This window comes from Ptychodera flava, chromosome 22 (genome assembly GCF_041260155.1).
Source record: "Ptychodera flava strain L36383 chromosome 22, AS_Pfla_20210202, whole genome shotgun sequence".
In the NCBI taxonomy this organism is placed as follows: Eukaryota; Metazoa; Hemichordata; class Enteropneusta; family Ptychoderidae; genus Ptychodera; species Ptychodera flava.
This window is the reverse complement of record NC_091949.1, coordinates 28,833,664-28,854,617: the sequence shown is the minus strand read 5'-3', so window position 1 is coordinate 28,854,617 and position 20,954 is coordinate 28,833,664. Positions and strand designations below refer to the sequence as shown.

Here is a 20,954-nt window from a genome sequence, read left to right as displayed (position 1 = left end):
GTATTTTTGCTGAAAAACTGAATTTAGAGCATTGAGGCTGATCAAACATCTAAAACCCACTTTGATGTCACTGTTCAAAGCAGAGCAAAGTTAATATAGATCAATAAAAGAATTTCCAAATACTTACAAAATCTTTTTCTAACTTGGTCAATTCTGATTGGTAACTCTTCAACCTGTTGCTGAATCTTTGTCTGTCTTTGGAAGGAATTTCTCGGATTTCTAAATCCATTTGCTCAAGCTGTGAATGAAATATTGACAGAAGAAGCTTGCTGTTAAAAAAAACTTTCAACAACTTTGAATTTTCAGACCATAATATTATTTTCCTACTTTGTTTACATGCTTAAAACTATTGATTTGGTTGCAAAAACTTTGTTTTGCATTTGTTGACGTTTGATTTACAATTATAGATTATACTCAATCAGTCAATCAATCGATCAAATAATTTATAATGCGCTGGTATCCTATACTGTGACTGAGAATACTGGGTATTCCTTGTAATAAATTCTGTTGTTATTGAGAATACTGGTATGCAATATGCTGTTTCTGAAAACACAGGGATCTTGGTGCATACATGATGTACATTTAATATTTCAAAAACTTGCCAAGTACTTAACCCTTTCACCACAAGAACTTGGTATCACTCCAATGCTAAAGCTGGACTTTAACACAGGAAAATTGGGATGAAAAGTTTAAATTCTATCAACGGCTTTTCAAGCATACAAAATAAACAATGTCACAAGTTCATGGATACACCGGTAGGTCTGGAATCAACCATATCCTGCCAGGCAGTATTACATTCCCATCTGCCTAGTCAGTAAAAAGCACTATTGAGTCAAATCTATAAATATTATGTACACTCATCTATTTGGCATTGTAAGTTAAGGAGCAGGTTTTCAAGTAAAAAATCATGTTTACAGTAATCTATGTCAGGGCTTGAATTCATTTTTTTTAACTGAAAATATGGTCCAATATCAAATATGGTGATCAGTCCAATATCAAATATGACAAAGGTTTACTATTAGAGTCTCTGACAGTATTAAATGAGTGCATCAGTTTGTTTCGGTCATTGTACATCAGCTTTGGTTGACTGGTCATCCAATTCTTCAAGAATTTTTTGACCATTTTGGGTTTTTTTTAGATGGAGCAGCACTGTCTTGCTTATCGTTTATTGATATCCCATCATCTCATTTGTTTTGTTTACTGGGCTAATACAAGTACTGGAACTTGCATTTCCCTCCAGACTTTGCACTTCACTCGCTTTTTAAACTCAGATACATCCAAACTTACAGAGATCTGAACTGCTTATATTTTTAATGTTGAAAGAAGTTCGGCACATCGTCATTGACCTTGTCCATTGCCAAATACTATCAACTTTGCCATGAATTAAATCTCAGGAGATTCAGTAAAGCAAAAACATGTGTGGCATCTTTTGATCATCGGTGTAATTTATGAGGATTGCTTGTATCAAATCTTGCATTCATTGACGCTACCCAACAGTGATGCAAACGTCACTTATGATATTGATGATAGATTCATGGAACCCTGGCACCTGCTGGCTTTACTTGTACACTGTATGGGTATCTGCTAAGCCATGTTTGACAAAATCATACTAAATGAGTGACAGATAGCAGTGGCCATATCAACACTGTTAGCCATTGATCTTTTCACAACAAATTCAGAGTGGCAGGTTCTATAACCGAGTATAATCATTTTCAAACAAGGCCGTCACAAGTTAGATTTTGTGATGGTCCAAATTGGACCACTGCTTTTCAAAAAAGGTTGTCCAAAAAAAGAAACTGCTGGACTTTTGGATGCAAGACCAATGTCTTCTAGCCCTGACTGTGTGTTGTCATGGGTCTTCAAATGTTCAAGTTCTTGTTAATCTGTTCACCTCTAATTCCGTGTAAACAGGTCCACACTCACCATTAATAACAATGGGTGTGAGCCAAACCATGGTGGTGAAAGGGTTAAAATGCAACATACGGGACATGTTATGCCTTACTGGTTTTAACAAACTTGACCTGATGGTGACACATGACCTTGGAAGGACAAAGGTTAAAGCACACAACATATACAGTGAATGGTGAGATGCTTACCAATTCATGTGCCTCATCCAGGCTTTTTTCAACAGAGCTAATCATGGATCGTTTCTCACCTGTAATTTGTGTAATAAAGTAAAACTCTCATTAGCATATAGATATTTAGTAACTTAAAGGCGGAGCCTCCCTTTAAAAGGGCACGAAGCTATGGCGGCATTCATTGTGTAAGTTGACACCAAACAGGCAACACGCAGGCATACGCTCCAGAAAATGCCACTTTTTAGTTTTTTCTGGCCACAAAAACGCAGACAGACTGCCAAGTGGTCAGTGCAAAGCTGCTGCCGATCAAACTCTATTCAAATTCTAACGCGACTGAAGATGAGTTTTTAGGAAATTTGAGCGTTGATGGTTGGGAATCAATGACCGTTCGTGATTTGAACCGACCGCTATAAACACAAAGCAATCGCTCTTAGGCCACACATACCAAAATCTCAATTTTTCAACTGATTGCAGACTGACAGTAGATAGCCTACTTTCGAGTGTGTGGCAGATGTGGCTTGAAAACAGTGTTTCAGTTGAAACAGCACAGGTCCACTATAAAATTGCACCCCAAAAAATACGTTTTGATGCAAAGAAGATAGCAGGTATGAGTTTTGACAAAGAGTGGAGGCCAACAGTGCTGTTTTATTGAAAACATTGTGCCTTTTCTTGGGGGAAATCAGTCTCTGAATGGGGCAATACGTGTACATAGTGGCCACTTAGTTTCAAAACTACCTATCTTTCTAATACTTAAGGGCTTATTGTGTATCAAACCACAAGTCGCCCCGACTGTGGTCTAGGCATACTGATAGACAGTAAATCGAGGTTTGCAAGTACCTCCATGGACAGCAAAAATGAGACTCTATGGTCAAACTTCTACTGTCTATGGTCTAGTTTACAGTAACATCGTAAGCTCTTTTGTACATCCATGAAGCTAGAAACAGAGCTCTATGGTACATCAATGCTAAACCATAGACACCATGGATGTACAAAAAATAGTACATCCATCCATGGACAGGTCCTTCTCGAACGTCTATAAACACTGAATACTCGGGCGCCTGTTTCTCCGCCAATTATAATATTGAACGTTCCCAATCTCTAAAATATCCAGTCAGTAAATAACCCCTATCAGACGACACATTCCGGCCCCGGTAGTTGCCCACTGCAGGTGTGTTCAGGTAGTGCGCACCTGGTATGACACGTACACACGTTCAATGATCACAACAACCATAGTACTGTACAGTGATATTATGGCTTCGACTTCACAGGCCCATACTGGCACACAGCCACGCAAGCATATCAGTTCTAATACGATCTGTCAGAAGTTATGAGATCTTGGATAATACTTCAGCTACTCCGGGAACCACACTCCCAGACGACCATTCGAACGGGCAGGCTCCTTGTAGGCAGCATGATTGCCATGGCATGATTGAAGACTTTATTTTCCCAATACCATACAGGTAGTCTAATACGTCACTCGCCCTTCCGTTCGGTACTAGTCTTCATGATCACGCTTGACAGACACTGAATCACCAACTCATCACGGAAATACTACTCGTGCTAAAATAAAAAATAAAGAAACAAACGATATTATCTTTTTCTTACTTACCCCCTGATAAATTTGGTATTTTTCCAATTTTTGTTGTGATTTCAGCCGTTAAACCGGCGAATTGGTGTTCGTAACTATCGAGCAGCGACGACGCCATGTTTGTGATATTGGGTTTGATCGTTCGAGGTTTTGCCACCTCCAGTGAGCGGCTACGCGACATGCGCGATGCGAGGATAAGAGTTTCAGGAGTATATACCGTGGACGAAAACGACAATCCTCCGCACTGTATAAAATTTCTCACTACAGTTTAAAATTTCTCTACTGTTTGAAATTTCTCTCTACTGTTTAAAATTTCTCTAAGGTTTTAAATTTCTCTATAATGTTTGAAGCACAGGGGCCTCGATCTCCGATGATGATGATGATGATGATGATGATGATGATTTAATAATTTAAAAATGAAGAAAAATAAAAATATATTTGGACTCAGTAAATTCGTTGTTGTTTGTTGTTGTTGTTGTTGTTGTTGATAGTATTTGGAAATTGCAGAAAAGAACAAAGTATGCGCTGCAAAATTCAATACAGCCTAATTATACACATGCTACAAATTCAATACAGCGTAACTATTGGGCTGATTTCCATTAAACTTTAAATTCCTGGAGAAAGGAAAAACCCAAGATAGCCTGAACGGCTATCGGTTAGATATTCACCCAGTAAGTGTACAGATACATAGGTACATGAAAAGTAGTTTATTGGCCAAAACGTACTATGGCTCCTTGTTTCTTTCAGGACAATATTGTAGTTCAAAACATGAAAGGATGAAGAATTTGATATCGGCTCTCCGCTTGGAAAGTTTTAAAAAAAGCTGCCTACAAGCTGCAAAATGCTTATTCATGTTGTAAAGAAGGATCAATTTGATTTCACAGAGGAGGTTCAAATGTAACCTAAAGCATAGTCCCTCAAAGCACAGCATGACCCTGCCTGAGGCCTAAGTAGTGACCACCGGGCCGGGACCTTCACGAATGTGATCAATATGTTCGTACCGGTATCTTCAAGTTTTGATGATATATGTAATATTTTCAATAAGAACTGTATTTTTTTATCAACGGTCTCCTGATCTTTAACTGGAAACCCTGATCACTGACCACACACTGCTGTCACTGCTGGTCTGTAAACACTGCCTAATGAGCTACCGTGTTTAACTCATCAAGGGATAAAGTAGGCGGTCAACTTTAACATTTCGTGATAAACTTGTGACCTGAAAGAAAGGCAGTATCAGAACATCATCATATTAAAGCAAATATTGTCATTTCTTGAAACTTTCTCAGACTCGGAATAAGAAGTTTTGAAACTTAAATTCAAAAAGAGGCTAGCTTTCAAGACCAAATGGCAAATAAGCGTTTATGTTTGTCTATATTTTGTTTATTATTTATGTATTTGTATGTTTGTTATATTTTATTTATTTATTTTATTTTTTTGTTTGTTTGCATGCTTGTTTGTTTGTTTTTTCCTGGCTTCCCTGTGACGAGATGCCCTCTAGGCAACCCAGGACAACGCAAAACCGTGCGAGCAGCTAGAAGTAGGCTACATCTTGGGAAATTGCGCTGAATCTCCCCTCAATTTCTTTCAACCAAACGCTGATTAGTTTTGTAATTTGTCCGCCCGCTGAAAAACTGCGCACGAACATCTTTTTTCAGAAACAGCTTAGTTGGCGGCACCTGAAAATACTGTCGATGTCACACGTAAAGACTGCTCGACTGCAGTGGTACGTCCACAGGGAACTTAGTAATCTTGTTGTTGTTGTTGTTGTTGTTGTTGTTGTTATTGTTGTTGTTGTTGATGGTGGTGATGATGATGATGACGATAATAAAAAATATTAAAAAACAATGTCTCATTCCTTGCTGTTGTTTGTCGATGTTGTAGATAATTGTAAAAGAAAACTGTAATCGTGATCAAAAAACGACGTAGGTCGCCCAACGTCACTCCCGTCCTATTATACAACCAAGGGTGGAATCGAGATGCCCCTGATCAAGGCTCATCAGCCACCTTCAAGGCCCAGAAAAACACCCCATTCACGAGCGATCGATTGAAATGTGCTATCATAGGCACTGAAATTTATCTCACTGACCTAATTTGGGCTTCACTTGAACTACCGACCTGCAAAAGAGTGGAAAAACGGCGATTTCCAAGTCGTACCCGGTCAAAATCGATCACATTTGAACTTCCCGGTCGATGGTGATGGGTCTGTCATCGCTGGGCATTTAAATTGACCAATTGGGGGCACTGTAAAGGCTGCTTCGGCCAGCCGATTGTTTATGTTTCAATGCTCCCTACTCGTACGCGTACGTGTAACGTTCAAAAGTACGCAAAAAAGTAGAAAAACCTTCATAGTCATGCAGATAAACGGAGACTTTCCAACTCTTTGTCAGGAAATCTGCCATTTTACGTCAGGATATACTGTCGATAGTTAGAGCGTACACTTCCGGGTATTTGACTTTCCCCCGTTACAAGGATACAAGCGTAATCAACATCCGGGCTCGTACTTGAGCGAGTGTACATTGTCGTTGTGAATGAGTATTCCAGGTGATAGTTTACAGTAAATGACGGGTTGATTTGTCATTGGTATCCATATAAGTATTATTCTACAAGAATGGAAATTGAATGAAGTTGAGACGGCGAAGTTTAAACTGTAGTGAAATTTTGCGTTGGGACAAGCCTCCTCATGTATTAGTAATGGCAGCTGGCCGAAGCAACCTTTACAGGGCCCCCAATTGGTCAATTTAAATGCCCAGCCCATCACCATCGACCGGGAAGTTCAAATGTGATCGATTTTGACCGGGTACGACTTGGAAATCGCCGTTTTTCCACTCTTTTGCAGGTCGGTAGTTCAAGTGAAGCCCAAATTAGGTCAGTGAGATAAATTTCAGTGCCTATGATAGCACATTTCAATCGATCGCTCGTGAATGGGGTGTTTTTTCTGGGCCTTGAAGGTGGCTGATGAGCCTTGATCAGGGGCATCTCGATTCCACCCTTGGTTGTATAATAGGACGGGAGTGACGTTGGGCGACCTACGTCGTTTTTTGATCACGATTACAGTTTTCTTTTACAATTATCTACAACATCGACAGACAACAGCAAGGAATGAGACATTGTTTTTTAATATTTTTTATTATCGTCATCATCATCATCACCATCAACAACAACAACAACAACAACAACAACAAACAACAACAACAACAACAGATTATAAGTTCCTGTGGACGTCCATGGCATGGGACATATGGATGTACGTCATTAAGGCCAAAGTAAGTAAATTCTTTGTTTTGCGTCCACTCAAAATCCTAAAAGGTACGCGGGTAAGCGGCGAAAAAACACACACAGAAAATTTAACACAAAATCTGTTTGCCTAAGTTTATTGGACAATTTTTCTCAAACCACTTGAATACTCCTATCACAGTGTGACCACTGTATGATCACTGTATGCATTTTCATAACAAATGGATCAAAACAAACAGTCATTCTTTGACGTTTGCTTTTCTCTTATTAGTTTTAGATTTCTTTCTTGTGCATTCAAAGTGTCAATTCTCAATACCATTGCACAGCAACTTGACAGCCTTGACAGTTTGATGAATGGGTGTACTATAACAGTATACAGTAGCAGTCTGTTGTCCTCAAGTTCTTGTACGTTTTTTTTTCAAAGTTTCTTGTAATGCCTATGCTCTGATGGAATATCATAGTTTTGCTGAATGGTGTCTGTTTTGAAAGAAAACACCAAACAGAAATGGTAGCTTGTAGCCTCTGCATTCAATTTTAGAAAGATGAGGCATCAGAGAGAACAAGAAATTGGTGATATAATTGACAAAAGTATTCCCTGTAGCTTCCTCGGGACCATCCGTAAAACCAGCACCTTTCCTTTCCATCAAATAAAAGAAAGCATTTCGCAATTGTCAGTCTCCACACACAGACTCATCAGACCCAAATTTAGGTGGAAGCTTCACATCTTTATTCCATGCACTTTCAAAGTACCACATCCCAGATTGATTGAAAAGATGAAGTATCATGGCATAAATGGAAATATTCTACAGTGGGTCAAAGCATGATTGACAAATACAAAACAGCGAGTATAATGGAGCATCATCTGAATGGAGAATACGTCAGAAGTGGTGTCCCAAAGGGTTCAGTTCTTGGACCAATACCTCTAACATCAATCATACTGGCGGTGAAATTAGTTCTGAAGTCAAAAATTTACTGACAATACCAAGACATATCATCCCTTGCGAAATTGTAGTGATCCTGAAATTCTACAAGCTGATTTGGACAAGCTACAAAAAATGAGTGAACACTGGCGGACGCATATTGGCTACAACAACCCCTTCAATAAATACTCAATGAACAATATTTCACTGGGACGTACAACTGAAGAAAATGATCTACTTCATTCTACCTTAAAACCTTCAAGCAAATGTGATAAGTTTGCAAAAAAGCAAACAGAATGTTGATCTCATCAAACGATCATTGTCGATCAAATAAAAAAATGTCATTCTTCGTCTTTACAAGCAACTTGTGAGACCACAGCTCGAGCATGCAGTACAAGCTTGGTCACCATGGCTACAAAAGGACATAAAAATCTTAGCACGGCAAATAATACCTAAACTCAGGTGCAGCCAACGAACAATGCACTTTTAGAAAGGTCCTTACTATGATAAGATATATTGTGCATGACAAATAATGTGAACTGACTAATTTTAAATCAAGAGGGTAATTAATTAGCTGTTCATAATTTGCCCTCCCACAGAAAATTTTTCGACTTACCCTCCCACACTCAAACTTCATTTTTACCCACTCCCCACTTATTTTTGCCTGTTTCCCCTCCCCACTGTGAATTTTTGAAGCTCCCTCGCCCTGTGGCGAAAAAAAACTTGCAAATTTCCCCTGCCCTGGAAACAATTCCCCTCAAAAAGTTTTTCGCCAAGCCCTGTCCCCAGGACAATCAACCGATATCCGCCCTGCCCTACAAAAAAAACCCTAAAATTTGCTCCCCTACCACCTAAAAACATGTCCCCTGCCCTAGCAAAATTAAAATTTCCCCTGCCCTCAAAAATTGCTCCTGGAATAGCTTTTTCGATGAATAGCTCCGTTGGCTGCACCTGTTAAATGCAACACTACAATTATCAAAATAGACTTAAACAGCTTGGTTTAATAACACTTGAACAAAGAAGAATTCGCGGCGACATGATTCAACGCTAGAATTAGTTATCAAAGGCCATGACCACTGTAACCTTTCACTTGAGTTAGCAGCCGACTCGAGAACTTGAGGACACTGTCCCAAACTTCATAAACTAACCGTTCGACTTAACACAAGAAAGTACTTTTTCAGCAAGAGTTGTGGACACCTGGAATAAATTACCAGCCGATGTCATTAATGCAGAAAGTGTGACCTCCTTCAAGAGCAGCTACGACCGCCTACTACAAGTTTGAACTTTCACAGAGGGATTCTAATATACTTTCCCATACCCAAACTGAACAAAAAAGTACGTAAAGGCCTTTCGTTTACAGGACTGATCACTGGTTTATTTTTGTTTCAAGTTAAAATGGACGAATTAACCAAATTTTTGGCAAACCTAAAAGACCAATTAACTAGGATAGGCCTCAACACTTTCCGATTTTTCCGTCTGCCATACTCTCTGAGTCGTGGTACCCAAGTCCAATCGGCCGACTGAATCTCTCTCTGTTCAAGTCCCGATTGCTCGCAATGACCATGCCTTCAAGTTGCCGTGCAAAGGTTTCCTGCTTTTTTAACTTCGATTATTTCCCTGCTTTCATCCATTTTTTGACGACAAAGCCACAACACACAAAGCCACAACAGACAGCGAGAATGTGAGGCCCCGGCGTGAGGCTGAGAGTATCGACAGGTGTAAATGTGTAGAGGGTACTGTTTACGTCACCGCATGGTCCATTAGCGAAATCTGACTGCCGTTAAGGAGTGTGTCGTCGCAAAGTTAAAAGCCACGACCAGTTTTGCGAAATCTTGAAAGGAAAGTTTGTGTTTTTTTCCGAAAAAATCTTCAAAAACCTAGGCGCGCGCGGACGCAAAACAAAGAATTTACTTACTTTGGCCTAAAACAGACGTGATGAGCGGATCATTACCCACAATCCTTTTCACGACCTTTTTGCGGCCATCTTGGAGAGAGTAAGTGGCGTTCGGTGTTGAAGTTAAATAAAATCTACACATATCTAAGTCCATCACGCCTCTGTGTCACTTACAGACCCTTTAAAAGAACTGTGATGATAGTAAAATTCATGCCAAAGATAGTATTTTTTAAATCTAAGGGTTAATTTGTGTATTTTTCCGCCTCAGATCACCATGGTGCAAAGGTTGCAGTACAGGCGACGATTGTCGTACAACACCAAATCCAATCGTAAGAGAATGTGAGTAAAGACTAGAATGTATTTGTGATTTTGTTCGATGTATTGGCAAAGTTTTCAGTCAGTATATTTACTGTTGTAACGTGTTGAACTCCCTTCTGCAACGTGCTAATTCTCTTTTATTGTTTTTCATCATTTTGGTGCCGCCCGTTCTCGATTGATCTCGTGTGCCTGAAAATACATACGTATAAACACGGTGTTTGTTATGATCGTTCAGTTCCAAAACTCCAGGTGAGTAATTTGATTGACAAGTGATAATTAGCAAGTTTTTCATAGATCGTAAATTGATGATTACTTCCTGTTCAGAACTTACACTATCATGAACGAAAAATAGACACTGCAATTACATACTTCATTGTGATGGTGCAGATCAGCTTTGAGTCCAGACCCCAGCATGTCTGAGTCTATCGTTTGCAGACCTGGATCTTCTCTCGGGCACGTCCATTTTCATACACAGCCCTCAGCAATCAGAAATTCAAGGAGGCAAACGTACCAACTTGAACGCAATCCTCTGTTATATTTGAAATTATTCGTTGGGCGCATTTACGTCTGTCAGAAACACAGACTATCTTGTCACAGAACATTGGAAAGTTACAGTACACTGAGGTACTTCTACTAATAGTAGGTGGCATTCAAAACACAAGATGCACAGGCAATAGTCTTAGTCATCAAAAAGAACATGTGTTCCATCCCAAGATGTGTTTTATTAAAGCTGTAAATGCACAGTTTCTAAAAAAGTGGGTAAACAACAGATACTCTTTGCATATACAGTGTTGAATCTATTCTAAAAAAGTGGGTAAACAACAGATACTCTTTGCATATATACAGTGTTGAATCTAGGAAAAGAGAGTTGAGGGGCATTCTTTGCTATGGACTAAAATTTTAGGACCTTTCTGCAAATTAGAGGCATTTTTGCATTACTTTGTTGTGAAGGTACACAAGTCGATCATATTACTCAAAGAGGTCATCCGCTATAGATGCAGTGTTTCTGTGGGTGTTTGCCAAATGGGCAACTGGTAATAAAATGGTGAATTGGTGATTTTCTTTGAAGCCCAGTTTGCCATGAATGATGGTTAGGTAATAGACCTGAAATCAGAAGTGCTGCTCTTTCTCTCCAACATTGGCACCAGAGAGGTTGAAAATTTTCTTGTACTGTGCATGCTAGCCGTGAGGGTTTTAAGTATCTACCTCACATTGAGAGCTCGCGCTGTGATACTGTAGCTCGTATACGGTATAGTGACCAAGCAGGCCAAGCACCCCACAATGCGTGATCTTTTGACGCATCAGGCTAGTGACATTGCAACATTTTTGTTCTGAAAAATATGGGAATCCAGCAATACTGTGCCCTAGATTCAACACTGATATATTTTTTGGAAAAGTCATATGTGTGATTGTCACATCTTTCGGAATATGCTATATTGCAAATTCATGAATCCAGCAAGTATTTGTAACATTCATGTTAATATGAAGCAAGCATTGCTTATGTGAACGTTCAGCGTTCAGGGTCAACTTTGATGAAAATGTGATGAATATACACCTTTCTTTCAGGTGGCAAACTTGTGTATCTGTACACCAAGAAGAAGGGTTCTATTCCATCATGTGGTGACTGCAAGAGAAAACTCTTTGGGGTAGGTGCTGCCTGCATGATATAACACCAGGTTAATTCGAACGCTTAAATTTGGTGAACTTTCCAAGAAGTCATCAGACCATGTATGCACAATCAAACATTGTACATCTCTAATATTATCTGTATTCTTGTACAAAGATGCAAAAATTCACTCATTTATTTGAATAAGAACTTTTACATTTGCAGTCTGAATTTTACATTTGCAGTCTTGCGATCGATGATACTGAAGAAATGCTCAATCATAAATTCTGTTTTGACTCTCCTTATCCTGATCAGATCCAACCAGCTCGTCCCAAGCAGCTTATGTCCATGTCACAGACAAAGAAACATGTCACAAGAACGTATGGTGGCTCCAGATGTGGAACTTGTGTCAGACAAAGGTAATTATTCACAAAATGATGTGCTCTGTAGAAGTTTCATATTTGTCTTTTTAGTCCCCACGGACACCGTCCGGGGGGACTTATAGGTTTGGTCATGTCCGTGCGTGTGTGCGTGCGTGCGTGCGTGCGTGCGTCTGTGCGTCCGTCCGTCCGTCCGTTCACGCAGATATCTCAGAGATGCCTGAAGCGATTTCATTCAAACTTGGTACAAGGATTACTTCATATGTCATACAGATGCACGTCGATTTGTTTTGTGATACGATCCAATATGGCTGCCAGGCGCCCATTTTATTACAATTTTTTCATATACAGAGCCATAATTCAGGCATGTTTCAACTGATTTTATTCAAAGTTGGTACAAGGACATTGACCAATGTCATAGATATGCACGTCAATTCTTTTTGTGATATGATCCAATATGGCCGCCGTGCGGCCATTTTGTTACGATTTTTACATGTACAGAGCTATAACTCAGGCATATCTCAACCGATTTTATTCAAAATTGGTACAAGGACATTGACCTATGTCATACATATGCACGTCAATTTGTTTTGTGATACGATCCAATATGGCCGCCAGGCGGCCATTTTATTACGATTTTTTCATGTACAGAGCCATTACTCAGGCATGTTTCTAAAGATTTTATTCAAAGTTGGTACAAGGACATTGACCAATGTCATAGATATGCACGTCAATTTGTTTTGTGATATGATCCAATATGGCCGCCGTGCGGCCATTTTGTTACTATTTTTTCATGTACAGAGCCATAACTCAGGCATATCTCAACCAATTTTATTCAAACTTGGTACAAGGACATTGATCTATGTCATACACATGTACATTGACTTGTTATGTGATACAATCCAATATGGCCGCCGTGTGGCCATTTTATTACGTTTTATCATGTCCAGAATCAAGCAAATTTATTCAAAGTTGGTACAAGGAGATTGACCCATGTCATACATATGCATATTAATTTGTTTTGTGATACGATCTAATATGGCTGCTGTGCAGCCATTTTGTTACGATTTTTTCATGTACAAAGCCATAACTCAGGCATATTTCAACCGATTTTAATCAAAGTTGGTACAAGGACATTGACCTATTTTGTGATTCGATCCAATATGGCCACCATGTGGCCATTTTATTACGATTTTTTCATGTCCTGAACTACAACTCAGACATGTGTCAAGCAAATTTATTCAAAAGTATTTTTATCACAGACCTTATCAAGAGGACTCTATCCTCTCTGAGGACCTGTAATCAAAGCACCAATTAACAAGTGGGGACTGTGTCATCAACGATGACTTGTTTTGATTGAAGTTAGTAAGTAGACTTGTGAAGACACCTTTTAAATATTTTTACAATGTTCTCCACGGCCTGTCAAATCAAAGGGCCCATCAATTTACATAACAATACATTTACATGTTCTTTGGTTGTAGACGTGTCCTTTATAACTGTTATTGACATATGACTGGCTTGCCCACAAAATAAGTTAGTGACCAATCCTTTGAAATCCCTTTGTTGGGAACCCTGATTGACAGTAATATTGTCACTGGCTACGGCATTGTAGATATGGTCACTGGTACATCGCTAGTAAAATTTTCCCACAGTTACATATAGAATGTTGTCATTATACCTGTGCATAAATGTATAGATGCTGGTTTGACAAGGTGAATAGCGGGCAAATTCACCATGCTTTGGGGAGTAGAAAATGAACTTGCATTTGAGTTGAAAACAAATTGAAAGAAATTATGAAAAGTTACAAGCTACTATCTCTTTAAAGACACTGGAGTAGTATAGTGTAATGCTATGGCAGGCTTCAGACAGCTTTTTTGAATGGTAGTCCAAGTGGACTACTATTCCTGTAGATCAGTTGTCCTAGGATATCGGGTAGTCCACTTTCACTCTTGCCATTTTCTGAATTATCTGAATAAGATGAAAACAAAACAGAAGTTGCAGATTCTATAATTATCTCTCAGGAGTTTAAGTTTGATCTGATCATTCCAACACTACCAGTGTTTTCTCCAGAGTGGGTGATTTTGCTAATCCCAATAATCCCCCCAACTAGAGTTGGTTTCAGTGTGCCCTCTAAGGGAAGGTGAAAACAATTTTTTTTGAGTCAAATTGAAGAAAACTTGACTTGCTGTGCATTACCACATGCATGAAAATGGTTTCAAGTGTGTCAGCAGTTGTAAGTATGTATAGCGCCTCTTTTTTCGTGTGTCTTTCTTGATTCCTGGCACTCGTGTGAGTCAATGAGCTATCTCCTCGCATAGAATGAAGGGTGGTGTGGCAGCAGTGTGGCATAGATAATTCTAACAAAGTTAGAGGGTTTCCGAGTCGTTCACCGCGTGCCCTCACCAATCTCTGCTGCTGGCAAATTTACATATTCCAAAATGGGACTTCTTTCAGTTCTGCGCGTGCCCAACTGACTTGATAAATGTGGCTTAGGCCAAAAAAAAAAAAAAAGAAATGTTCTGGTCAGGTCCTTCTTTAAAAAATGGTGCGGCGACGCATTTTATTTTTTTTTATTTTTTATTTTTTTCTCTCAAGGGAGGGAGGAGGGTGAGTTTTATAGTTTTATCAATGTAGTCACTTATATACTGTTCATGCAGTCACTGATCATGCCCCCAAAGAATTTTCTCTTTCTCTTCAGCCATTTTGGTTTGGTGTCAGCCACGGCCGCCGGCCACAAACAGAAAAAAAAAGAGTGACGCGCTGTTGTTCAAGTGACGCGCGCGCTGACCAGAAACATTTCTTTTTCTTTTTTTGGCCTTACATCTCAGATTTTGATAGGAGCTTTCTGGCAAGAGATCGCGCTTTCCGTACAGTGGCAAAAAATAATACACATACAACAGTAAAAATGATACCTATACGTTCCATAACTTTGAAAATCACGTCTGCAGTGCTAACAGCGTTGGTGCAGATATTTGAATCATCGATTCACATCCATGTAACCTAGAGCAAGGCAGTGTTCTCCCAGGATTTTTTGAGAAGAGGGCGAAGACGTGGTGCGAAGCACCACAAGCGACCGCGTAAGCGGTCGCGGGGGGAGGTCAGGAGGGGGGTGTCCCCCTCCTGCCGTTGAGCTTTTGAAAAAGCGATTAAAATGGTGTTATTTGGTGGCACTTGGGGAGTACTTTTTTCAGATTTTTTTCGTATAAAAAACTCAAAGGAAAGGAGATCTGAGACAGTGTACCATAAACAGTTCACTGATTTCAATTATGAAGATTTCATTTTGAAAACGAAAACGTAGCGAGAGACATACATTTATTCATCGATGTCAAAATTATCACCATAACACTCAGGTTTGGGGAGCATTTTTTCAGATTTTTTTCGTACAAAAAACTCAAAGGAAAAGAGATCTGAAACAGTGTTCCATAACTTTTATTACAAACGAAAACATAGCGAGTCTACAGACATACATTTATTCATCGATGGCAAAATTATCACCATAACACTCACGTGTTCTCATCCTGATACAAGTCCGACCGAGCCTAAAATTAGGTTGTTTTGCTTTGGAAGGAATACACAAACGAAATTCTAACCTCCTATAAAAACTTCAGTGTACTCTGCTGTCCTCAGTTGGTTACCCTCCAGCTCCTTGCCATGTTTACTCAGCTAAGTCGGTTACCTAATGCACGGTCCCTATGGAGGGACCGTGGCTAACGTAACGTTACGGACTGAGCCATGCAAATATGGCTGCCTTCGATGAGTTGCACATGGGCTTATGATCTCGGATGACATCACAAACTCGCGAGATTTGCAAGATCGATGAGAATTACGTTTGCAGTCTGCAGGATCGACGCTCACGCTCGCATTTTGCTTGTAAATCACTGTCAACTTTTTTTCCCCGTACATTTATTGTTTATTTTTCAAAAAAATAATCTTTTTCATTTCTGGCAAGGGGGCGCTCGGAATTTACAAGAGGGCGCCACGCCCTGTTACCTTATTCAGGGAGAACACTGCAAGGTCTCTGTTTTGTAAATGTTTCATAAAATTACGGAAGCATTTGAGGATTATATTGAAACTGGTGTATTTTTCTTATTTTTTGGGGTTTGAAGTATTATATATAAAAAAGACAGAAAATGTATATCATGGAAAACGCGGATTACCCAAAAAGTTGGTGAAATCCGTTGCAGGTGGCAGAGATTAGTGTGGCTACTGCATAGACTCCCTAGCTAGATTATAATTATCCACGCCGCACAATGTCTGTATGGAGATTGGTCAATGAGAGGACAATGAAAACAACAATGGCTGCTTCCTTTCACATTGATCGATCGGCAAGATAAGTGTACTATTAGCACGTAGTATCACCGCAGAGACTTATAGAAATGACACATTCAGTTATTTTTTTGCCCTAAAACTACAGGAAAACATGTTACCTGTGTATATTATGCTGCTGAGTTTTTACCTTCTCGTGTCTATTTATAGACAGAGAAGGTATTAGAGTTGAAAACCAGTATGCTGGTGTCAACTACTTCCGTCTGTCAATACTTCCGTCTGTCAAGATCCGTTGACGTCATGCCATTGTGATGGGTCATATCATAAACTGGTGGGGGTGGTTCATGGTTCAGGTTGAGGTGTAGGAGACGATTTGAGCTGTGACAAAAATCAAATGGGACTTAGCGGCATAGCCAGTGTTAAGCCTTTCTCCAAGGTTTCTTAGTTGACTACAATCTATTACAGACTACTGAGCTGACGTTAGGGGTACTCACTTTGTTGTTTGCTCACTCTGTGTGCGCTAGTGTTTGGTACTGAGTTGCGTGGATATCCCCTCATGGCCTCACGTGATATGGGCCTGTTGCATAATCTGCAGATGTTAGCCAGTCGGCATTTTCCTTGGATTTTTTTCTCATTTAATTTTGCAAAATATCGGCGAGTATCTCAATATTTCAAGATAACTCTTTCTTCCCAATCGTTTCCTGGAGTTTCAGAGTCATATGAACGAAAATGAGTGAAAGTTTTAGACAGGAAAATCGGACATCGGCCATGTTCAATGTTTACAGTACAATCAGAAATTATGTGGAGGAAATATAGTAACTAACAAACACTGTTCATGATGCTTGCCCTCTAGAGGCAGACCTTCCTATATGAAGTACCACATTTGATGCTTGTGGAAAGCTTGACCACACAAAGGAGCATTTTAACTTTTAGAAAATGACAAATTGAATAAGAAGGTATTCTGAAATGTCAAAAACTGAGGAAAAATGCGCAAATATTCAAAATAAACAGGTTAACTGACTGGTCAGCTATAAAAAATGAAAATGTTTATGATCAAAAGTTTTGAGATGCGCACATTTTAACAAATACAGAAATTATTAACATTATAAATATAAGACCAAACTATTTGTTCAGGGATGGGAGAGGTTGGAAATGAGGGGTGAGAGACAAAGACACTCCTATTGCTGCATGTGGATGCAGCCACACCATTTCATTTACAGCATACTTATTCACTGTGTTGTGTTCAAGTTCCATATTGTACTGACTGTCATACAAGGATAACATAAGCAAATCAAATCAATTAGAAAAGGATCAATGCCGTTGTGTGGATTTTGCTGAACATGGCTGATTTTAATATTTCGCCCTATATATTTGGTATCCAGCAAAGGCATTTTTGATGTAAAGTCAAAATTAACGCTACATTGCTGACAATATATGTTACCGTTTCTGCATGAACTTTCTTTTTTAATAGTATAGTAGTACTTCGAACAGATTAACAATTATCGTGATGTCAACCCATAATTTTACATCACAAAGACTGTAATTCTGCCAATTTTTTTTTTTTTCAGTCATTTATAAATTTGCACTGCACAAGATGATTGAACAAATTGCAATGTTTGAATTTGTAAACTCAAAGAATAAAATCCTTTGGTCACAGATTAAATTATTTTTTGAAAAGAAATTTACTCTTAAACACTTTTAGCATATATTCTTTACACGGTCATGTATTTCAAGGTAAATATGCCTATCATAAACAGTAATTTCTTCACTTTCAATTTTTTTTCAATACTATGACAATTATCAGCCATGAGGTTTCATACCAGATAAGCGTTTTTCATCATTTCCACAGGACTCTTTGGAAAATCCATTTAAAACAGTTAAAAGTGACTTAAAATGATCACTTGGTATACCGATACATTTAATTTATAGATGCCAAGCAGTGTTCTCCCCAGGATTTTTTGAGAAGAGGGCGAAGACGTGGTGCGAAGCACCACAAGCGACCGCGTAAGCGGTCGCGGGGGGAGGTCAGGAGGGGGGTGTCCCCCCTCCTGCCGTTGGAGCTTTTGAAAAACAGCGATTAAAATGGTGTTATTTGGTGGCACTTGGGGAGTACTTTTTTCAGATTTTTTTCGTATAAAAAACTCAAAGGAAAGGAGATCTGAGACAGTGTACCATAAACAGTTCACTGATTTCAATTATGAAGATTTCATTTTTTGAAAACGAAAACGTAGCGAGAGACATACATTTATTCATCGATGTCAAAATTATCACCATAACACTCAGGTTTGGGGAGCATTTTTTCAGATTTTTTTCGTACAAAAAACTCAAAGGAAAAGAGATCTGAAACAGTGTTCCATAACTTTTATTACAAACGAAAACATAGCGAGTCTACAGACATACATTTATTCATCGATGGCAAAATTATCACCATAACACTCACGTGTTCTCATCCTGATACAAGTCCGACCGAGCCTAAAATTAGGTTGTTTTGCTTTTGGAAGGAATACACAAACGAAATTCTAACCTCCTATAAAAACTTCAGTGTACTCTGCTGTCCTCAGTTGGTTACCCTCCAGCTCCTTGCCATGTTTACTCAGCTAAGTCGGTTACCTAATGCACGGTCCCTATGGAGGGACCGTGGCTAACGTAACGTTACGGACTGAGCCATGCAAATATGGCTGCCTCGATGAGTTGCACATGGGCTTATGATCTCGGATGACATCACAAACTCGCGAGATTTGCAAGATCGATGAGAATTACGTTTGCAGTCTGCAGGATCGACGCTCACGCTCGCATTTTGCTTGTAAATCACTGTCAACTTTTTTCCCCGTACATTTTATTGTTTTATTTTTCAAAAAAATAAATCTTTTTCATTTCTGGCAAGGGGGCGCTCGGAATTTACAAGAGGGCGCCACGCCCCTGTTACCTTATTCAGGGAGAACACTGCAAGTTGTGTATTTCACATGCACTCAGGTCAGTAGGGAAGTGCGTCATTACTATTTTGGACTGTTATTCTTATTTCTGAATTATTTAACTTTTTTCCACATTGAACTATCTTTAGGCAGTTTATACTGTAGCTTAGAATTTTTTGATTGATATATTTAATCATCTTTTGGGTTCTTTGGGTCCATATCCCACCTCATGCCCCTACATCATCAACTATTTACCAACAACTCCATGCCAACAACCAATTACCTGACCTGGCCACACATTAGAGAAGGTACAGCGTCATTGACGGTATTTCTAGTCATTGGCAGGCTTTTTACAGCTGCGTCAGTGACGCTTCAGATTACTCAATGCGTCAGGCGGGTTTTCCCTGTGTCATGACGCGTCATATTAACTTAGCGGGCACAATGGTTGGCTTTCAGATAACATATCTCACATTGAAATTCTCTGAATGAAGTGTGAATGATATATATAGGCTTTAAATAAAGTCAACATTTACCAGAAGGAAAAGAGCAAGAAACGAGAGACCGTTTAATCAGATATTTGATCCATACTACAACATTGATTTGCCAATACCCTGAAAAATCTTAATTTGCGTAATTTATTTGAATCCCTGTCAATTTTGTTTTTCAGAATTGTCCGAGCATTTTTGATAGAAGAACAGAAGATTGTTGTGCGGGTATTGAAGGCACAAGCTATCAAGAAGAAAGCACATTAAGATCACTATGAGCTTTGATTTGTAATTATATTTCACGTGGACAAAGTAAAAAAACTGGTGAACAGCAAAGTTAAAACTTGTTGAGTGTTTTGGTTGTGTTCACAGCTTGGTAAGAGATATTGTTGTAATGTGAATGTGTGTGACAAATTCACCTTGCAAGTTCATGTACAGATGAAAGGGAAGTATGGGAGACCACCTTGTCACAATTTCATGGATTATTTTCCGCTGGAAGTTCAGCTGAATAGGTTGAGAACAGTTTGAGGTTCACAAAATGTAATCAAACTTTCATGCAGTGTTATGAATCCTCACCGTCCAATCATGTGTGATTTCTGAAAGTAAGGTCCCTTAACCCTTTTCCTGCCAAGTCCATATTTCACCACCAGGTCAAGATGGTTAAAATTAATGAAACACAACGTATTCCATAAGGTGTATTTGAACATAATACTGTACATTTGAAGGCTGTTGAAACCATAATACTGTAAAGTTGATTTTTTTTTTGGACAAAAGATGCTATAACATACCAAGCCAAGTGGGTGAAAATACGTCATGTTTTGGCTCAATACTGCTTTTTACTGACTTGGCTGATGGGGAAGTGATACAGTTATTACTGTTCTGGCAGGAAAAGGTTAAAGGCTTGTTGACAGCTGGAGTTTTATCATCATTCAAGTTGAAGACCAAAATTACGTTGCTAGCAAGTGAATGCATGGTCTTTGAGATAAATGGTTATCCCAAATTTTTTTATGAATGTATTGGATTATGCGTGACTGCTATTCTGGACAATAATAAAGTATATTGTTACTTGCCGAGGATACGAACAAAAGGGTGAACTCAGCAGTTTACGTTTAAACAAAATTTATTACAAAAATAAAACTAATTGCTAAGTCAGGGATAAAATATAAGCTTTAAAAGTGTACAGACTACTTATCTCAGCTGGGACGGCAAAGCTCCAGTCTCAGAGTTGTAACAGTCAGTTGGATGAATGAACAGTCCTTGCAGGCTTGAAGAT

At 39.1% G+C, this 20,954-nt stretch overlaps 2 protein-coding genes across 4 annotated transcripts in view; one reads left to right on the top strand and one right to left on the bottom strand.

Moving 5' to 3' along the window:
• LOC139123132 (vesicle transport through interaction with t-SNAREs homolog 1A-like) overlaps window positions 1-3,823 on the bottom strand; it is a 28,652-nt gene extending 24,829 nt beyond the window's left edge. For both annotated transcript variants that reach the window (XM_070689148.1, XM_070689147.1), the window contains exons 1-3: window positions 3,688-3,823; window positions 2,097-2,155; window positions 128-238 (exon numbers count right to left, since the gene is read on the bottom strand). In XM_070689148.1, coding sequence (XP_070545249.1) covers window positions 128-238; window positions 2,097-2,155; window positions 3,688-3,784 — 267 coding nt within the window. In that variant the 5' untranslated portion in view covers window positions 3,785-3,823. The remainder of the gene's footprint in view (window positions 1-127; window positions 239-2,096; window positions 2,156-3,687) is intronic.
• A 5,841-nt stretch (window positions 3,824-9,664) lies between these two features.
• LOC139123130 (large ribosomal subunit protein eL34-like) lies at window positions 9,665-20,024 on the top strand. 2 transcript variants are annotated; one of them, XM_070689145.1, is made up of 6 exons: window positions 9,666-9,814; window positions 9,983-10,053; window positions 10,268-10,281; window positions 11,599-11,678; window positions 11,954-12,057; window positions 19,864-20,024. In XM_070689145.1, the coding sequence occupies exons 2-6, from the start codon at window positions 9,989-9,991 to the stop codon at window positions 19,946-19,948; spliced, it is 348 nt and encodes a 115-aa protein (XP_070545246.1). In that variant the 5' UTR covers window positions 9,666-9,814; window positions 9,983-9,988; the 3' UTR covers window positions 19,949-20,024. The 2 variants fall into 2 exon arrangements, with proteins under 2 accessions (XP_070545245.1, XP_070545246.1); XM_070689144.1 differs by lacking the exon at window positions 10,268-10,281 and having other exon boundaries at window positions 9,665-9,814.
• The last annotated feature ends 930 nt before the right edge of the window (window positions 20,025-20,954 follow it).

What these genes read in the sequence shown, in the direction of transcription:
- LOC139123130 (XM_070689144.1), top strand. Translation starts at nt 9,756, where the DNA reads ATGAGCGGATCATTACCCACAATCCTTTTCACGACCTTTTTGCGGCCA. An exon ending in TTGCGGCCATCTTGGAGAGA is followed by an intron (nt 9,815 to 9,982) that starts GTAAGTGGCGTT and finishes TTTCCGCCTCAG; the next exon opens with ATCACCATGGTGCAAAGGTT. An exon ending in AAATCCAATCGTAAGAGAAT is followed by an intron (nt 10,054 to 11,598) that starts GTGAGTAAAGAC and finishes CCTTTCTTTCAG; the next exon opens with GTGGCAAACTTGTGTATCTG.